Here is a 14,417-nt window from a genome sequence, read left to right as displayed (position 1 = left end):
CATTGCTAAATAGCTCTCGTACCACATGTTGCTAATGTTAAAAAATTAACTTTAAAAAGTGTACTGAGTCTGCATGCTTTGACCTGTAAAGGGAGAAACAGACTTCATTGCATAGAAGTCCAGCCTCCTGCGTCCTTTGGGGCAGTCATTGCTACTGTAAACATCCTTGACTGGAAGCTGTAAGGTGTTAGAAGGAGCTTTCAGTCGGATGTTTGCAGCAGCAGGCTGCTGCGGTCATCTGAGCACGAGGTCGTCGCCTCGGAAAGTTAACAGGTTTGTGTTTTACAAAGCTCTTCTTTCCCTCCGTGTTTGAGACAATGCTGACAACGCAGTGAGGTGGGGTTGAAGCTCAGTCTTGCTGCTTCAAACGCACAAAGAAACAGATGCAGCTACTGGTAGAATAATTTCTCCTTCACGTAAAAGCTTGATGTTTTGCTGCTAACAGCTCACCAGTTCAGTAATGGCTCTTCTCACTTCATTACAAGTTGCCTGGCAGGTAAAATGGCTGGGCTACCGTCAGCGCACCTCTTCTAGGGAACAGCTCCGTTCAGATAGTGCTGCACCTTGGGCAGCAGCTCCTGCAATCATTGCCCAGGACTCAGCTGGAGCAATTTCTTCACTGAACAGTAGCTTATAACAATTCTTTCAACTGATTTTTCTAGTACTTCTGACGGTTTGCAGTGTTAGCCTTTGAAAATCTCCTGGATTTTGGAGATGATTCTCTTACTTTTTGTCCTTGTGGTACTGAAGTGGCGGCCAAAGGGAGGAAATACATGCTTCATCCTTTCTGATGATGTGCTAAGTTGAGTTTAACCCCTCATTCTGATATCCAGAAGCAGTATGACTTTCTAGCAAATAAGGAAAATATCTTTCTGTGTTGCAGTATATTCAGGAGAGGCCATTCAGTTATGCTGCTTTGTAGTGCTGTTTTCAGAAGTACTCCATGTTTGGGACGGAGAGCATCGCCCATATCTTTTCCTTGCTGGAGCCTTTTGATCCACATCAGAATATTCTGATTACAGAACATTGAGTTCTACAATCAGGTGAAAGCCTGAAGGGTTTTAGTAGTGTGTCACGTGCATATAGGTTGCTGGGTTAACGTGTCTTGATGACAACGTCACATCAGAGCTGTGTCTTTTGGATTGCACAGCATCAGCGGTGAAACTCTGTTGGTTTCTGTGTTGAAATAAGCTTTAGAGACCTGTCTCTCACCAGTCCATCCACTGCAGGTGAACTCTGCTGAATCAAGAGAAGTTTAATGGAGAAACAGCTGCCCGGTAAGAATGTAGGTTAGGGCTTTGCAGTGGAAAATGCTCCTTTGATTCAACAGTGTTGAAAAGTGGCTGCCTGTAGGCTGACAGCCTGCACTTTTTGGCCGAGGGAACAATCTGTGTTTTATCTCTACCGTGGAAAAGACTGTTTGACAAGTTAGTGTTGGTTACGTGGAAGAGCTGGGAATGAAACCATGCCTGCTATGTTGCTCTGGTAACCAAAGCTGTGCCTGGAAAATAAAAGATGGCGAACGATGTGATACAACCTCGTTCAAGCAGACTTGGATTTACAGCCATTTCTGCCTGCAGCAAGTGCAACTTAACCTGGAATAGATACTTCCAGAAGTACTCAGTTGCCTTAATTGTTTCAGGACTCGGCTAGGAATTGAGGATTGGAGTGTTCTAGAAATAACATATCTAAGGACTTGTCTTTACAGAAACAGCCACAGCTCTTCTATGCATGCGGTTTATGGTTTACTGGATACATGCCCTGTTGAATATATATTTTAAGTTTGTTATTAATCCCTCCCTCAAAGGATTTGATGAAGCAAGTAGGACTAATCGGTGAACTCTCATGTGTAGCAAGTATTGGAAGTGTTTGATTGCAGTGGTTTGCAGTACTGTGGGACAGAGCTAATGTTTGCTCCGAGAGCCAGGCTTAAGTTGCGTATTGGTTACAGCCCACTGTGAACAGCTTGATCTTTGGGGGGTAATTTTCTGGTAGGCTGCTGAGAAACCTCCTGATAGTAAGTCTTGTCTTTAGTTGCTATCTCTGAGAAACTAGCATCCCAGTGAAGGACCTCTCTTACTCAGACCTGGTGCATTGATGTTGTTTAATGTGAATTTTTCTTTTCCTGGATGCACTGAAGGTAATCCATGAAGAAGCTTCGTTTAACGCAGGAGAGTCAAGCAGACTTGCGTAAGTGGGAATCTACCATGTTGTAGCACGTGTAAACATCCTACACTCTCAGCTGTGAACTCAAGGTGGCTGGGAGAGGATTGTTTACGCCTTCTGCCATGGAGTGAACATCTGGTGAGCTGTATCGTCCGTAAGGTGCAAGATCCAACTGCTCCTCAGGGGAGCTTACGAATTTTGATTTCTGAGTGTTAACAGCTTGCCACTTAACGTAATCTCCTAAAATCTACTTCTTTGCCTAAAATGTCGTTAGTCATAAGGGGCTTTTCTCTCCTGAAGACATGCTTAGATAAAATAAAACCGCAGTATTACAGCCTGTGCTTCTAACAGTGAGCTGGAGCAGAGCCTTTTGTTTCCTCACTGTTGAGGTATTCCTGCTACTGGCAGAATCAGGCTGTTCAGCCACAGTACGAGATGAAGTTGTTATAATTCTGGAAAAGCTGGATTTAAATAAATAAATAAAGGCACAACAGTATACGTCAAGTCCATGACTCTTACTCCCAGGGGTTTGTCATCAGAGCTAGATTGAGGTTTGTTTTGGGCGCGTAGCTAACAAGAGGGTTTTGTCGGCAGATGAGGCTGTGTAAGTCTTCCTGGTGCATTTGCAATTCCTTCCCTGTTACGATAACAGGCGACGATGGAATTTTCTGATGAGGAGTTGCGTGGTTTTCAGCTATTGTAATTTTGCTAATTTGCTTCTCATAATGAAATTGGTGACTGTGTTATTAGATGTAGGGTGTTGGAAATGCTTTTTTTTTTTTCTTATAGCTGAGTAAATGAGGAAACCTGTTTTGATAGATCGTTTCAGATTAACTTAGTTAAGTTGCTACGAATGAGTTATTAAACATACTTGCCCATGGAGCATGCTTGTTGGGGTGTTGGGATGTTGATCTGTTCCCTCCCCGCTTACCTGTCTTTTTCCTGTGCTGCAGGAGGAGGTGCGTCAGGCTGTGACCCCAGCTGAGCCCGTCCAGTATTATTTCACGCTTGCTCAGCAGCCTGCTGCAGTGCAGGTGCAGGGGCAGCAGCAAGGACAGCAGACCACCACGTCTACAACTACGATCCAGCCAGGACAGATCATCATCGCCCAGCCTCAGCAGGGGCAGGTGAGCGGCGTTCGGGGGCTTTGCAGCTCAGTGGAGCCAGGGAAACCCTCGACCTGCTTGTGTGTAATGTGTCAGTGTCGTCTAGGTCCTGGGTTCCCTTGGTGGTGGTCCAAGCATCAACAAGTGACAGCTGGGCCTAGGGAACAGTCTGTCTATTACAATCTTTGTCTCTTGTGGCTCTTTCACCTCTCTTCAGTCCTCGCTTCATCCTTATCCCCGTTTTGAATGCAGACCACCCCCGTGACCATGCAGGTTGGAGAAGGCCAGCAGGTACAGATAGTGCAGGCCCAGCCGCAAGGACAGACCCAGCAGGCTCAGAGCGGAACTGGGCAGACCATGCAGGTCATGCAGCAGATCATCACCAATACAGGAGAAATCCAGCAAATACCGGTAAGACTTTGCCAGCAGAAACGTGTCACAGTCTGGTGAGCAAACTGTCCACTGGTGTTCTGGCATGAGACTGTACATGTATGCTTTTTTAGCTGTAAGAGGAAGCTTGGATTGAGTGGTGTGTTTCCTGCGCTTAGAGAGGAAAATAGCCAGGTGTGACATGAAGGAGGAAACAAATCTAACCCATCTAGTGTAGTCTTACTGCCCGCTTCAACACTTCCCTGAGTGAAATAGTTAGGATTAGGAAGCAATGAATAAAATACTTCCTGGATAAACCTTAGTTCTTTACTACGGCATGGTTTCAATAAAGCGTAATTAACTTCTTTTGCCTTTACTTGGTTCTGCCTCTGCAATCTGAAGTCATGACCTGGCAGACTGAGTGGGAAAGGTGCCATCTGTGAGTTATTAATAAGCTTTTATGATACAAGAAATATTTCTAAAAAATACTTTGAGCTGGTTGAAGGAAGAGCTTTGCAGAACCAGCAGATATCTCCTCACTTTTACATCAGTGTAGATCTGCTGGGGCCTTAAGAATGGGATTTTGAGTACCCAGGGTCAGCAGTTACATTCTGGGATGTGTCCTAGGTAAACGCGTGGGTCAAAAAAAATGTCGTGTTTCCCCCCCCCCCGCTCTGTAACTTATCATCACAACAAAGCTGGGTCTTTTGATTCCCATCTGGAAAATTTCACACCTCTTAAAGAAGGAAAAAAAAAAAAAATCTGTCCAGTTCTGTGTACTTCACCAGCAGCCCAAAGGTCAGACCAAGTGACCAAGACAAGCATTTCACTTTGCCTTTGAGTTCGGTTGTTAAAGTGTACCCGCAGCTATAGCAAAGCTGATCTTTCACACAAGTTTTGCATTTCAAGATTTGCTAAGCTTCCCTCCGTACGTTTGGCAAATGTTCGTGCTTTGACATAGCATCTTGAAAAAGGTTTAAATTGTAGGTGTTGCCAGATTTCTCCAATTCACTTCCAAATTCTTTTCATCTCTTAAGTCTTCAGCTGGTTCCTACTGCTTGGCTTAAGGTGTTGGTCAGAAAGGAAGTGAATTACTTGCCAAATACAGTGTTTTACTACGAGCAGCCTTTTTTCTTCTCTGCATTCTGCACTGCCTTTCTTTTACATTCTTTTTTTCCTTCCTTTCCTTATGAAAGTCTCTCCAAGATACTTGTTCTTCAAAGCATTTTGGAAGGACATCTCCACCTCCAGTCTCAGTGAATCCGTTGCAACAGTACTGAATATTGCAGCATCCTCCTCTGGTTCTGCAGTAAAAGAACAGTTCAGATTTGTTATCCAGTTGTCTCCAGTGAATGCTGTAACTCCCTACAAGAAAGGGGCTTGGAGATCTGTTAGGAGAAAGAATTCTTTATAGAGGAGGCAATAACCTGCAGAAAGTACTGTTCTTCACATGGGTGGATCCTGGTGCAAATGGTCCCGTGTTTTATGAGTGTGAGACTGGAGGCTTTTAAATCAGTGTCTGGTTTTGGCCAAGCATATGCTTCTGCCTTCCTCTTGCCTGGCAGCGTCTAAGAACAGGTAGCTGTGACTGGTCCTCAGGTGCTTCTTACGTTGCAGGTGTGAGACAGAAATAGCCAAGTGCCAGCGTGGTGTCTCTTGTCTTCGGGAGTGCTTGGTTCTCTAACAATTCTAAGACTGCAAAACAGAGCAGCTTAGGAGCAGCGTTTTAATGAAACAGTCACAATTCGCACTTCTGTATCTAGCAGAGGTACTGTTTTGACTGTAATTAAGAGGATTCTTCTTAATCACGGCGTGTTGAAGGATCGCAGTTTGTGCTGAAGGAAGCATCTTTCCCCCAGCTTGCTTCCAGCAGGTGAAATAAAATAGAACACAGAGCCATGTGCTCACTGCGGGAGGTCTTTCGTGTCTAACCTGGAAAGCCCTTTTGGTTTGGTTTCACGGAATTACAGTCCTTGGTCTGTTCTGTTCTCTTTCTACTGTGCTTTCCTTATTTTTGCCTTGAGTTTCCTTCCTATCTTCCTTTCCTTTCTATAGTTAGTGCTGTCTTCTGGTAGTTCTGTTTCACTCTGGTACTTGTTCAGGTTCACCAAAGAATCTTTCATAACACAAATGTGACAGTTTGAAACGCTCTCATAAAACTGGTAGTGCCTCTGGCAGTTGCAGGAATGTTGAGAGAATCTTACTGGTGTTCTCTTGCTGGCTTTCCACATGCTTCTGATACTGTGTGCACTTCTCTGCTGTGATTTACCATTTACTCTAGGACCACGGGTTGCCTGTGGAAAGGTGGCTTTTATTTTTTAAAAACAGAAGAACCTGGAAATGTATGTGTCAAATGGTAATCGCTTGTTTGTCTGCATTAATTTTGTGTTAAATTTAATCTTGATCTTAGCTAGACCTCATTGGGCAGGTTCTTTGGAGCTTACTCTCATTTCTGGAAGAGCGCTCTTTCTAAATTGCTTTCATCCGTTCAGTTAGTAGTCTAGTTAAAATCTAGGCAGGAAGCCCCCAGTGTGGAAAACATGATCTGCCAGCAGATCTCTGCGCAGAACAAATTCTTTATTGAAATGTTTATGCTCGTGTGGAGTTTATTTGCTCTTGAAATAATATTGGAGCTTTTAGGCACAGCTGGTGAAGTCAGCGGCGTTTGTGTAAATGCCAAGATCGTGTTCTAGGCACTTGAACGTTTGTCAGTGAGCAGTTTTCGAGTATTTTTATGTCCTTTCCCATTTTTAAAAAAGAAGAAAGAACTGAAAACCTTTTTTTGTGTGTAGTGAACCTTAAGACTGTGAATATAGATATTCTAAAGTTAAATAACAATAAATGAAAAATTCAACGGTAGTATCAATCCTACTGTGCCCTTTATTGCCTCTCAGATGTGTGTTAGCGGTATGAGCTGTTTATATCGCAGAAAATGCAAGATGAGAGTTGAGGTTACCACGATGACATTGTCTTCGTGTCCCGCCCCTCCCAAGCATCTGACCTTTCAGGATCAGGGTTGTAGGAAATACGTTTACCTTCGAATATTCTACACAAAGTATTGACACAGAAAGCATTGGCCTCTGCCAGGTGGGTGTTGACATTGGCGGAGAGTTGCATTAAAAGCTTCCAAATATTACCTTGCAGTATTCCTGGGGTTTGTCATCTCTGCTGTCTCTGTGAAAGTTTCCCATACATTCTTTTATATTTTTTTGGCAGGCTGTAATAGGAGTGTCAGTATGTGCAGCTAGCTCATAACAATCATCTGTATGTGAAGTGATACATCAAAGTAGTAACTCGATTCTCGTAGCCAAAAAGAAAAATCAGCGTTCTCAAGGCTCTCTGAAATTTAGCAATTAATATGCTTTAGCTACTAACTGACCGCTCCCGATCTGGAGAAAGAAGTAACGTTGTGCTTCCTCAGGGTTTTACTTCAAGAGCCTGCAGGAGTTCTGCGGACTCCGTTCTTGCTTTGGCAGGGTTTGTGGTAGTTACTCATCTCAACCGGTAATCACCTGGGGCTCCCCAGTGTCATCTGTTACTCTGGCTTCTGTGGTGGAAACGAGAAGGCAAGTTTGTGTGTTTCAGGTTACGCAGTTACCTGTTTAATTTTCTTTCCCTGCCCCCCGCTTGTCTCCAGGTTCAGTTGAATGCTGGCCAGCTGCAGTATATCCGCTTAGCCCAGCCTGTGTCAGGCACCCAGGTAGTCCAGGGGCAGATCCAGACGCTTGCAGCCAATGCACAGCAGGTACGCACCGTAACAGCAGGACTGACATTAACTGGTAAAGCGTTGCTCCCTAGCTCCCCAAACCGCAAATTCCAGTCAAATTTACCAACTCTTGGGCTAGGATTCCTGCATTCCTTTTCTTCCTGTTACCTTCATCAGAGTAATAAAGCAAGGAGCAAAGCGGAAGTCTCCTTTACCTGTACGTGGAAAGTGCATGCATATACGTGTGTGTGTGTGTGTGTGTCTCACCGTGTAAAGCTCACGCTGCTTCTGAGCTGACTGCAGGTAAAACTTCAGTTCATCAGCCTTCTCTTTACTTCTGCTCCTTCTGGCTGGGTGAGGGAGGAGCAGCCTTGCAGCCTCTCAGGAAAGCTATGCAGAGGTGAAACATCAAGACCAGCGTTGCTGCCAGCAGGTTGACTCATGTTCTTATTGAGACTGGTCGCTAAGGGGTTCTCCTTTGCCTTCAGAGGACAGGAGAGCTGCTGCTTTTCTGTGATCCTGGAGGCCACGTTCTCCTCATGAAAGTCAGAGAGGACATGCTTGTTTGGTCTGGAACGGCTGAATCCCATGTCCTTTGTTCTTGACTTGCGGTTAGCACCAGCATGGCTGCAGGCCGGCGGCATAGGCCGTATCTTACCACATGGTGGGGTAATGAAGTTGGAAAAAGTCTAAAAGCTCTTGAGAGGCAGCAGCAGAACATTGTTAGGGGGATGCTGACCCTCTCCAAAGCGCTGTCGGTGATCGTCCTTCTCTTATCCTTGTAGATAACGCAGACAGAAGTCCAGCAAGGACAGCAGCAGTTCAGCCAGTTTACGGATGGACAGGTAAGAACTTGGAGTTGGTTGGTGCTTCCTCCCTTTGAAGTCCAAGGCTAGAAAGACGGTCTTAAAAGTCTGCGTGTTCTAGCAAATCGGCTCCTCCTGGTAAAACACTGCTACTGCCACCAAACCTTAACCAGGAGCAGGATAAGTGGATGTAGGGACACTTTTAATTCAGGGGGATTCTTTGTGTTCTGCTGCACCCGCTCCAAATTAATCAAGTCCCTTGCATTCTGGGTGGGGTCCGTTCTAGTCCGAACCAGTTGAAGAATAAAGGTCTTAACACCTAGCTGTTGCCTGTTGCGTAGGTAGCCTGAGCTCAGTCTGGGCATCAGAAATTCACGAAATTACTTAGTTAGGATTTAGCAACTAATATCTAGCCGCGATTTGTGGCCTGTTTTGGGGACGAATTTTAGTTGGACCTGAGAGCTGCTGTTAGCACCACCACTAAACTGGTAGGGTTGGTGCACAGCGAGTGCTTTAGAGGGAGCTGGTGCTGGGCGTGATGAGAACTGACGCTCGTGTCTTTCCCCTGCTTCGGTCTCCACCAGCAACTCTATCAGATCCAGCAAGTGACCATGCCTGCAGGCCAGGACATCACCCAGCCCATGTTCATTCAGTCCACCAACCAAACCTCCGACGGGCAGGCCACGCAAGTGACAGGGGACTGACCGGGGACGTCGTAGCGAGTCTCTCTGCGTGGAAATGAACACGTACCGGCTTGACGTTTGCCATACCAACCTGGCCTGATGAATGCATCTACTTCTGTGTATCTGTACTTGGTATCAAGCCTATAGTAGGCTGCGGTCTCCGGTGAGAATATCCAACAGACACTGACAAGAATGCAATATTTTCATTTTTAGAAGCCAATATTTCAGTGTATTCAGCTGCTTGTTCAAGCCCGTAAAACCGAAAGAGAGCTAATCAAAAGGAATTTGTAGCGTCTCATTGAACAGTGTGTAAAACGTTTTATCTAGTAAGATTATTAAAGGGTACTGCATCTGGTTTGTTGTAAGAGCTTTATTCCTGGTATTCTATTTGTGGGTTTTTTTTCTCTGAATAGAGCTAGATATGGTCCTCCCATCTCAATGGTTTATTAGGGGTGTATGGGGGGAGTGTGTGTGCATTAGATTTTTTTTTTTTTTTTTTTTCCCCCCCCTCTCCTACCTCCTTTTTTGGTCAGCCAGAGCATTGGCCGTATGCAGCTCAAGGGCAGGAAGTAGGGGAGGAGGAATTAAAGTGAAAACAAAAAAAAAAAACATTCCTTGTATGATGACTGTGTTTTCTAGGGGCAAAGGATTCTTTAATTTGGCCTGGTTTATTCCAGAAACACTAATGGAAGTCTGGACAAACCCCAGCCCTGCTGTTAACTGTTGTGCTAGCTTCACTTGATGCATGTAATATAAGCTTCATAAAATGAAATAAATTTCCTTTGTAAGATAATGTCTGTGCTTTCTTTGAGATCCAATGTCCAGTCTCAGCCTGCCAAGCGGAGAGCGTCCTCGGTCCCTGCGCGGTTATTACACCTGAAGCAGTGAAATGAGCAACGAGGCTTCGGGGTGGCCTGGAGAAGGGGTCGGACAAGTGACACGAGTGGTGGGAGTGGAGGGCCTGGGGGTCTCCGCACAGGAGTCATGTGGTGATTGATTCCACAGAGCGCAGCCCTTCAGCTGCAGGTACCAAGACCGCACCACCTCTCCCTGCAGCTTTGGTGTCCGGGATCCAGCTGGAGCAGCAGGGCGGAGGTTGGGGCAGGTTTGAGCAAAATCCAGTTCTTCACTGAACACGCTGCAAGGATCCCGGCAGCGTTTAGGCCAAGTTTAGGTTCTTAGCCAAAACGGGAGTGCGCGATGTAACCGAGAACCTTTGTGTGGCTTTGTGCAGTGCTTGGCAGAGCTGGGGGACAGCGCTGGGGACAGCACCAGCACTGCCCCTGGCTTTTCCCTGGCAGCAGCACCAGGCGTTTTGCGGTGAGGAGGGGCTGGCTGCTCCCATGTGTGGCACGTAAGGCAGCGCCAGGGCGCTGGCAGCTTGGCCCGTGCAGTGCCTTCCTTGGCAGCGCGCAGCCCGGCTGTGTGGGACGCGGGGTGCCTGCTGGGCCCTGCCTGTCTGAGAGCTGCGGGGGGGCAGCTGCTGCCAGGGAAGGAAAACTCTGCTTCAGCATTTGGCTGCTGCGAGCAACTAAATCTGGGCCAGGTTGTTCCAGTCAGGCCAGGGAGCTTGCTGCATTACCTGCACCTCCTGGGCTTTCTAAATGTCAATTTTCCTATTTTTTTTTTTTTTTCTTTTTTTCTGATCCTGCAACGCCTGGGAGCCAGCGGCGCACTGCAGCAGCAGCGGAGCGCTGCAGCCCGCTCCCTTCCCGAGCATCAGCCCTCGGGCACCGCAGCCTTGTGCGGGCAGAGTTTGTGAGGGGTCGTTGGCTGAGCCGAGGGTGTGCTGGAGGAGCATCTCCAGTGCATGGGAAAGATGAAGTCACGGGGGGGGGAAAAATACCGGGCGTGAAAGCTCGGGACCACGAGAGGGCAGCCGTGGGCGGCTGCTGCCTGGGCAGGGCTGGAGCGGGGCTGGGGTTTCGCGTGGGACCAGCGTGTGCCCCGGTCCCGGGCAGCCGGACCCTCTCTGTCCTCAGGTCCAAGCTGCTGTGGGTCCCGGCAGCCCGATCTTGCCCCAGCAAAGGTGCCGTGGCCGGGCCGGTGCTTCCCACCGGCCGTGTGCACCACAGCGAGGGGAGGTGGGTTGCCTCCTGAGCAGCTCCGTTGGCAAAAGTGTCGTTTTTGCTCGCGCCAGGGAGCAGAGCCAGGGAATCGGCTTGTAAGGACAGCGAGGGATGGCAGCTGCCTTGCCTTATCAGCCGCTGGCAGAGGCAGCCGGCGAGGCTGGTCTGAAGGAAAGCTCTTTACCCAGAGTAGTTGTGTTTGCTTGAAATAGTTTAAATTTGAATGGGAAAAAATTGCTTAAAGGACAGAAAGTGGAAGTGAGACGCTGCTCCTGAAAGGAGAGTAGTTTCCAGTGAAAGCCTCCACCTCCAGCTGAAGGGGATGCTGGTTTGGACACGCTCGGTATCGTCCCGATGGGCACCCAGGTCTGACCTCACCCAGGAGCGTGGGAACGGAACGGACCGTTGAGACCGAAGCCGATGGAGTTGGCGTTTAGCTAATAACGGAGGTAAGAGTTTGTGTGCGCTCACAGAGGAGCGTCCTCGCGGACTTGGACAGGAAAGGTATTTTGAGGAGAGCTGACATCAGTTGTGTCACAGGTGCTGTAAACCTCAGACACGAACAACAGCTTCCCTATAAGGGCACGTGCCTTCATTTCATCTTCCGAGGGAGCGTGATGACAAATGGAGTGGCGCGGGGCGATGCAGAAGGAAACAGGCGTCACCCGAGAGGCTGTGCGAGCCGTGGGGTGGGACACGGGGTTGGCCAGTGCCGCAGGGCTATGTGGCGGGTGACGATGGATGAAGGTGGCAGAGGTAACTACACCTCCAGGGACCCTGGGGCTGAAAGCTGATGAGGAAGCAGCACTTGCCTCCCAAGGAGTGGTTTGAGTTTCCATTTCTCCTCAGGGCTGATGAGCTCAGCGCAACCCCCGTGTGGGCCAGCGCCGGCCGCTGACACTCAGGAACCGGCGCGCTCAGTTTACTGCCAGCTTTGCTGCTGACGGCTGCCCTTCCCCGGGGCAGCCGCCTCCGGCCACCCTCTTCCAAAGAAAAACTCCCTGCGATGAAGGTCACCTGCCGCCGTGGGGACTGGAAGCCCTGAGGGCCGCTGGGTCCGAGAGCCACCGGGCACGTAGGGAAAAGTGCGCGGGTGGAGCTGCCCTGCGCGCAGCCTCTCCCGGGTGTGGGCTCTGGGTTCACCACCTGCAGCAAGACCGCGAAACGTGTTGCCCTGGGGAGCAGCGCTGGCTCTTCCCCCCTGCCTGCTGTGGGACCCCCCGTCATGTTTGCCGGGACCCAACGCTGCTGGAGGGATTTGGTTGTGAACCATCCTGAGGCTGCCGAGCCAGCGCCGGAGAGTCCGGGGGTGCAAAGCTCTCTTGAAGTCCTTGTCCGTTCTTCTTTCCTCGTTTTTGGATCTGGGAACAGGAGCCGGGTCCCTGACCCGTCCTGCTCCCCACGTGGGCGGCGTTGCGGCAGAGCGGGGCGGAAGCATCCCTGTTCCTCCCACGGGGCCGCTCTGGGACGCGCCCCAGCTCCCAGTGATGCTGGCATCGCTCCGAGCTGGGGGCCAGGGCAGGGGGGCATCGACACAGCCCCACAGCAGCACCGGGACCCGCACAGGGGCTTTGCCCTGGCTTTGGGGCAGTGCAGCCCCCAGCCCCTGGCCGGGACGGGTCCCCATCCTGTCCCCGGCTGCAGGCGGGAGCCCACCGAAGCGAGACCGCGGCGTCCCAGCCGCTTGTTTGTCAGAGCGTGTGCGAGCACTGACGCCAGGAGCTAATTGCCCTGGGCCCAAGCCAAGCCGTCAGCAGAAGCAGGTGCTTCGCAGCCTTCCCTGCTCCCACACCGCTGCCACCGCTCCAGGCCGTCCCCAGCGCTCGCCCGGCTCCCGGGGCGATGCCGGCTCTGGATCCCCTGATGCCACCCACCCCCAGCTCTGTCTGTCCTGGCCACCGAGTGCCAAATCAGGCTCCCTCACGCAGACTGGGCTGGTTCTTTCCTGACGCCACCCCCAGCTCTGCCCAGGACTCCCCAGCATCCCCTCATCCAGGGAGCCAGGCTGGGACTTTGCTCCGGTCCCCACGCCTGGACGAGGACTCCCGGCTCCCTTCCCATCCCGCCTGCCCCTCATCCTGGCCCGCAGCCGTGCAGTTGCATACCAGGGCTGCAAACCTTACTGGAAATCCTGTAGAAGCAAATCCTGGCCTCCCGGCCGTGCCAGGAACTGGAGCTGCAATCCCGAGAGGGCAGCAGGCTCCAAGCACGCAGGCCTCCCCGCGCGCCATGGCCCGGCCTTGGAAATCCTCTTTAAAGTTTCACCAGGACCACAGGACGTGAGCGGCTCTGCGGGACCCCCGCAGCCAGGCGGGCGGGGGGCAGAGCCCGGGATGGCTTCCCAAAACCTCCATCTGCTCGGATGGAGGGGTCGGTTCTGTGTTGATCCAGACCCCCTGGCTCCATCCCAAAACCTCCCAGCTCCAGGACAGATGGAGGTTCCCAGCGTCTGGGCAGGCGACAAGGCACGGATGGGCCCTGCCCCTTCCCCGCGTGCGGTGACCCCACAACACCGGTGCGATGCCAGCTCCGTGTCCCCACTAAATCACCCCCAGCCTGGCCAGGAGCGACCGGCGTCGCTGGCCCTGGGCGATGCAGGCGCAGCCTTGCAAAGTCTCGTCTGCTCCCAGGGGTCAAAAGCCAAACTGCAGGAGGCCCGAGGCAGCGGTAACGGAGAGGGCGGCCGGTGGTAGCACGCCTTCTCCCCTAATTTACTAGCGGCTCGCTCACTCCAGCAAACAATTTAGAAAAGTGACGTCCGTGTTTAAAAAAATCAGCAGTTCTTCACTCGCAAACGCAGCTCTGCCCGTGCTTCCCTGGCACAATCGCCCGGATATTCCCCGCCCGGCTGCGGAGCAGCAGCAGGAATAAACCAGCTCCCACCTCCCCAGACCTTCCTCAAGCAAGCGCCCACCTTGGTCCAAGTCCTTCCCGGGTCACCTTAACTCTGCCCCCTCTGCAGCCGGAGGCTTTGATCAATCACGGCTTTAATCAATCGCCAGGTGAAACCTAAACCTTGCGACCGAGGGGAATACGCTGAACCGAACGGCGGCCAGATGAAGGTCAGGGTGCTCCCGCCGCGGCGGCTTGGCTGTGGGCAGCGTCTGCCGAGGGTGGGGGGACACGCGCTGGGGGGACCCCAGGGCTGCATCCCCTCGGGGAGGTGTTTGGGGTGGGGGGAGGCAGGGGTTGGGGCTGAAGGAGACACCACGGGGTCACTGGGGAGAATTTGGTTGGGATTCGCAGGATTTTGACCCCCACGGACTCGGCTCTCGTCCCCGTCTCACTGCTGCGGGGTTTGCGTGGCGGCGGGAGGGAGAGGCGGCCTCGGCGCGGGGGTTTGCGGGCTGGCTCCCTGGTGGGTTTTAGCGGCATCGTTTCCCCCATTGCCAAGTAAATAAAATTGTCTATTTATTGTGTGCTTTTCCCGAGACCTACCAAATACCGCAGTGCTCATGAGGGCCCATGGCGGTGCCAGGATCTCCAGCCACCATGTTAAATAATTCACTGCC

The 14,417-nt window shown here is 50.8% G+C and overlaps 1 protein-coding gene across 7 annotated transcripts in view; it reads left to right on the top strand.

Annotated features, from left to right (window-relative positions):
• Window positions 1-8,998, top strand: part of NFYC (nuclear transcription factor Y subunit gamma) — a 34,798-nt gene extending 25,800 nt beyond the window's left edge. For 6 of the 7 annotated variants that reach the window (XM_086765027.1, XM_086765030.1, XM_086765029.1 and 3 more), the window contains 5 exons: window positions 3,120-3,293; window positions 3,525-3,683; window positions 7,279-7,386; window positions 8,133-8,192; window positions 8,738-8,998. In XM_086765027.1, the coding sequence (XP_086621153.1) occupies window positions 3,120-3,293; window positions 3,525-3,683; window positions 7,279-7,386; window positions 8,133-8,192; window positions 8,738-8,857 (621 nt within the window). In that variant the 3' untranslated portion in view covers window positions 8,858-8,998. The remainder of the gene's footprint in view (window positions 1-3,119; window positions 3,294-3,524; window positions 3,684-7,278; window positions 7,387-8,132; window positions 8,193-8,737) is intronic. The other variant, XM_086765032.1, reaches the window with a different exon arrangement.
• Window positions 8,999-14,417: the final 5,419 nt, after the last annotated feature.

This window comes from Chlamydotis macqueenii, chromosome 22 (assembly GCF_036417535.1).
Source record: "Chlamydotis macqueenii isolate bChlMac1 chromosome 22, bChlMac1.mat, whole genome shotgun sequence".
NCBI lineage: Eukaryota > Metazoa > Chordata > Aves > Otidiformes > Otididae > Chlamydotis > Chlamydotis macqueenii.
The sequence above is the reverse complement of the archived record's forward strand: the minus strand, read 5'-3'. Positions and strand labels throughout refer to the sequence as shown.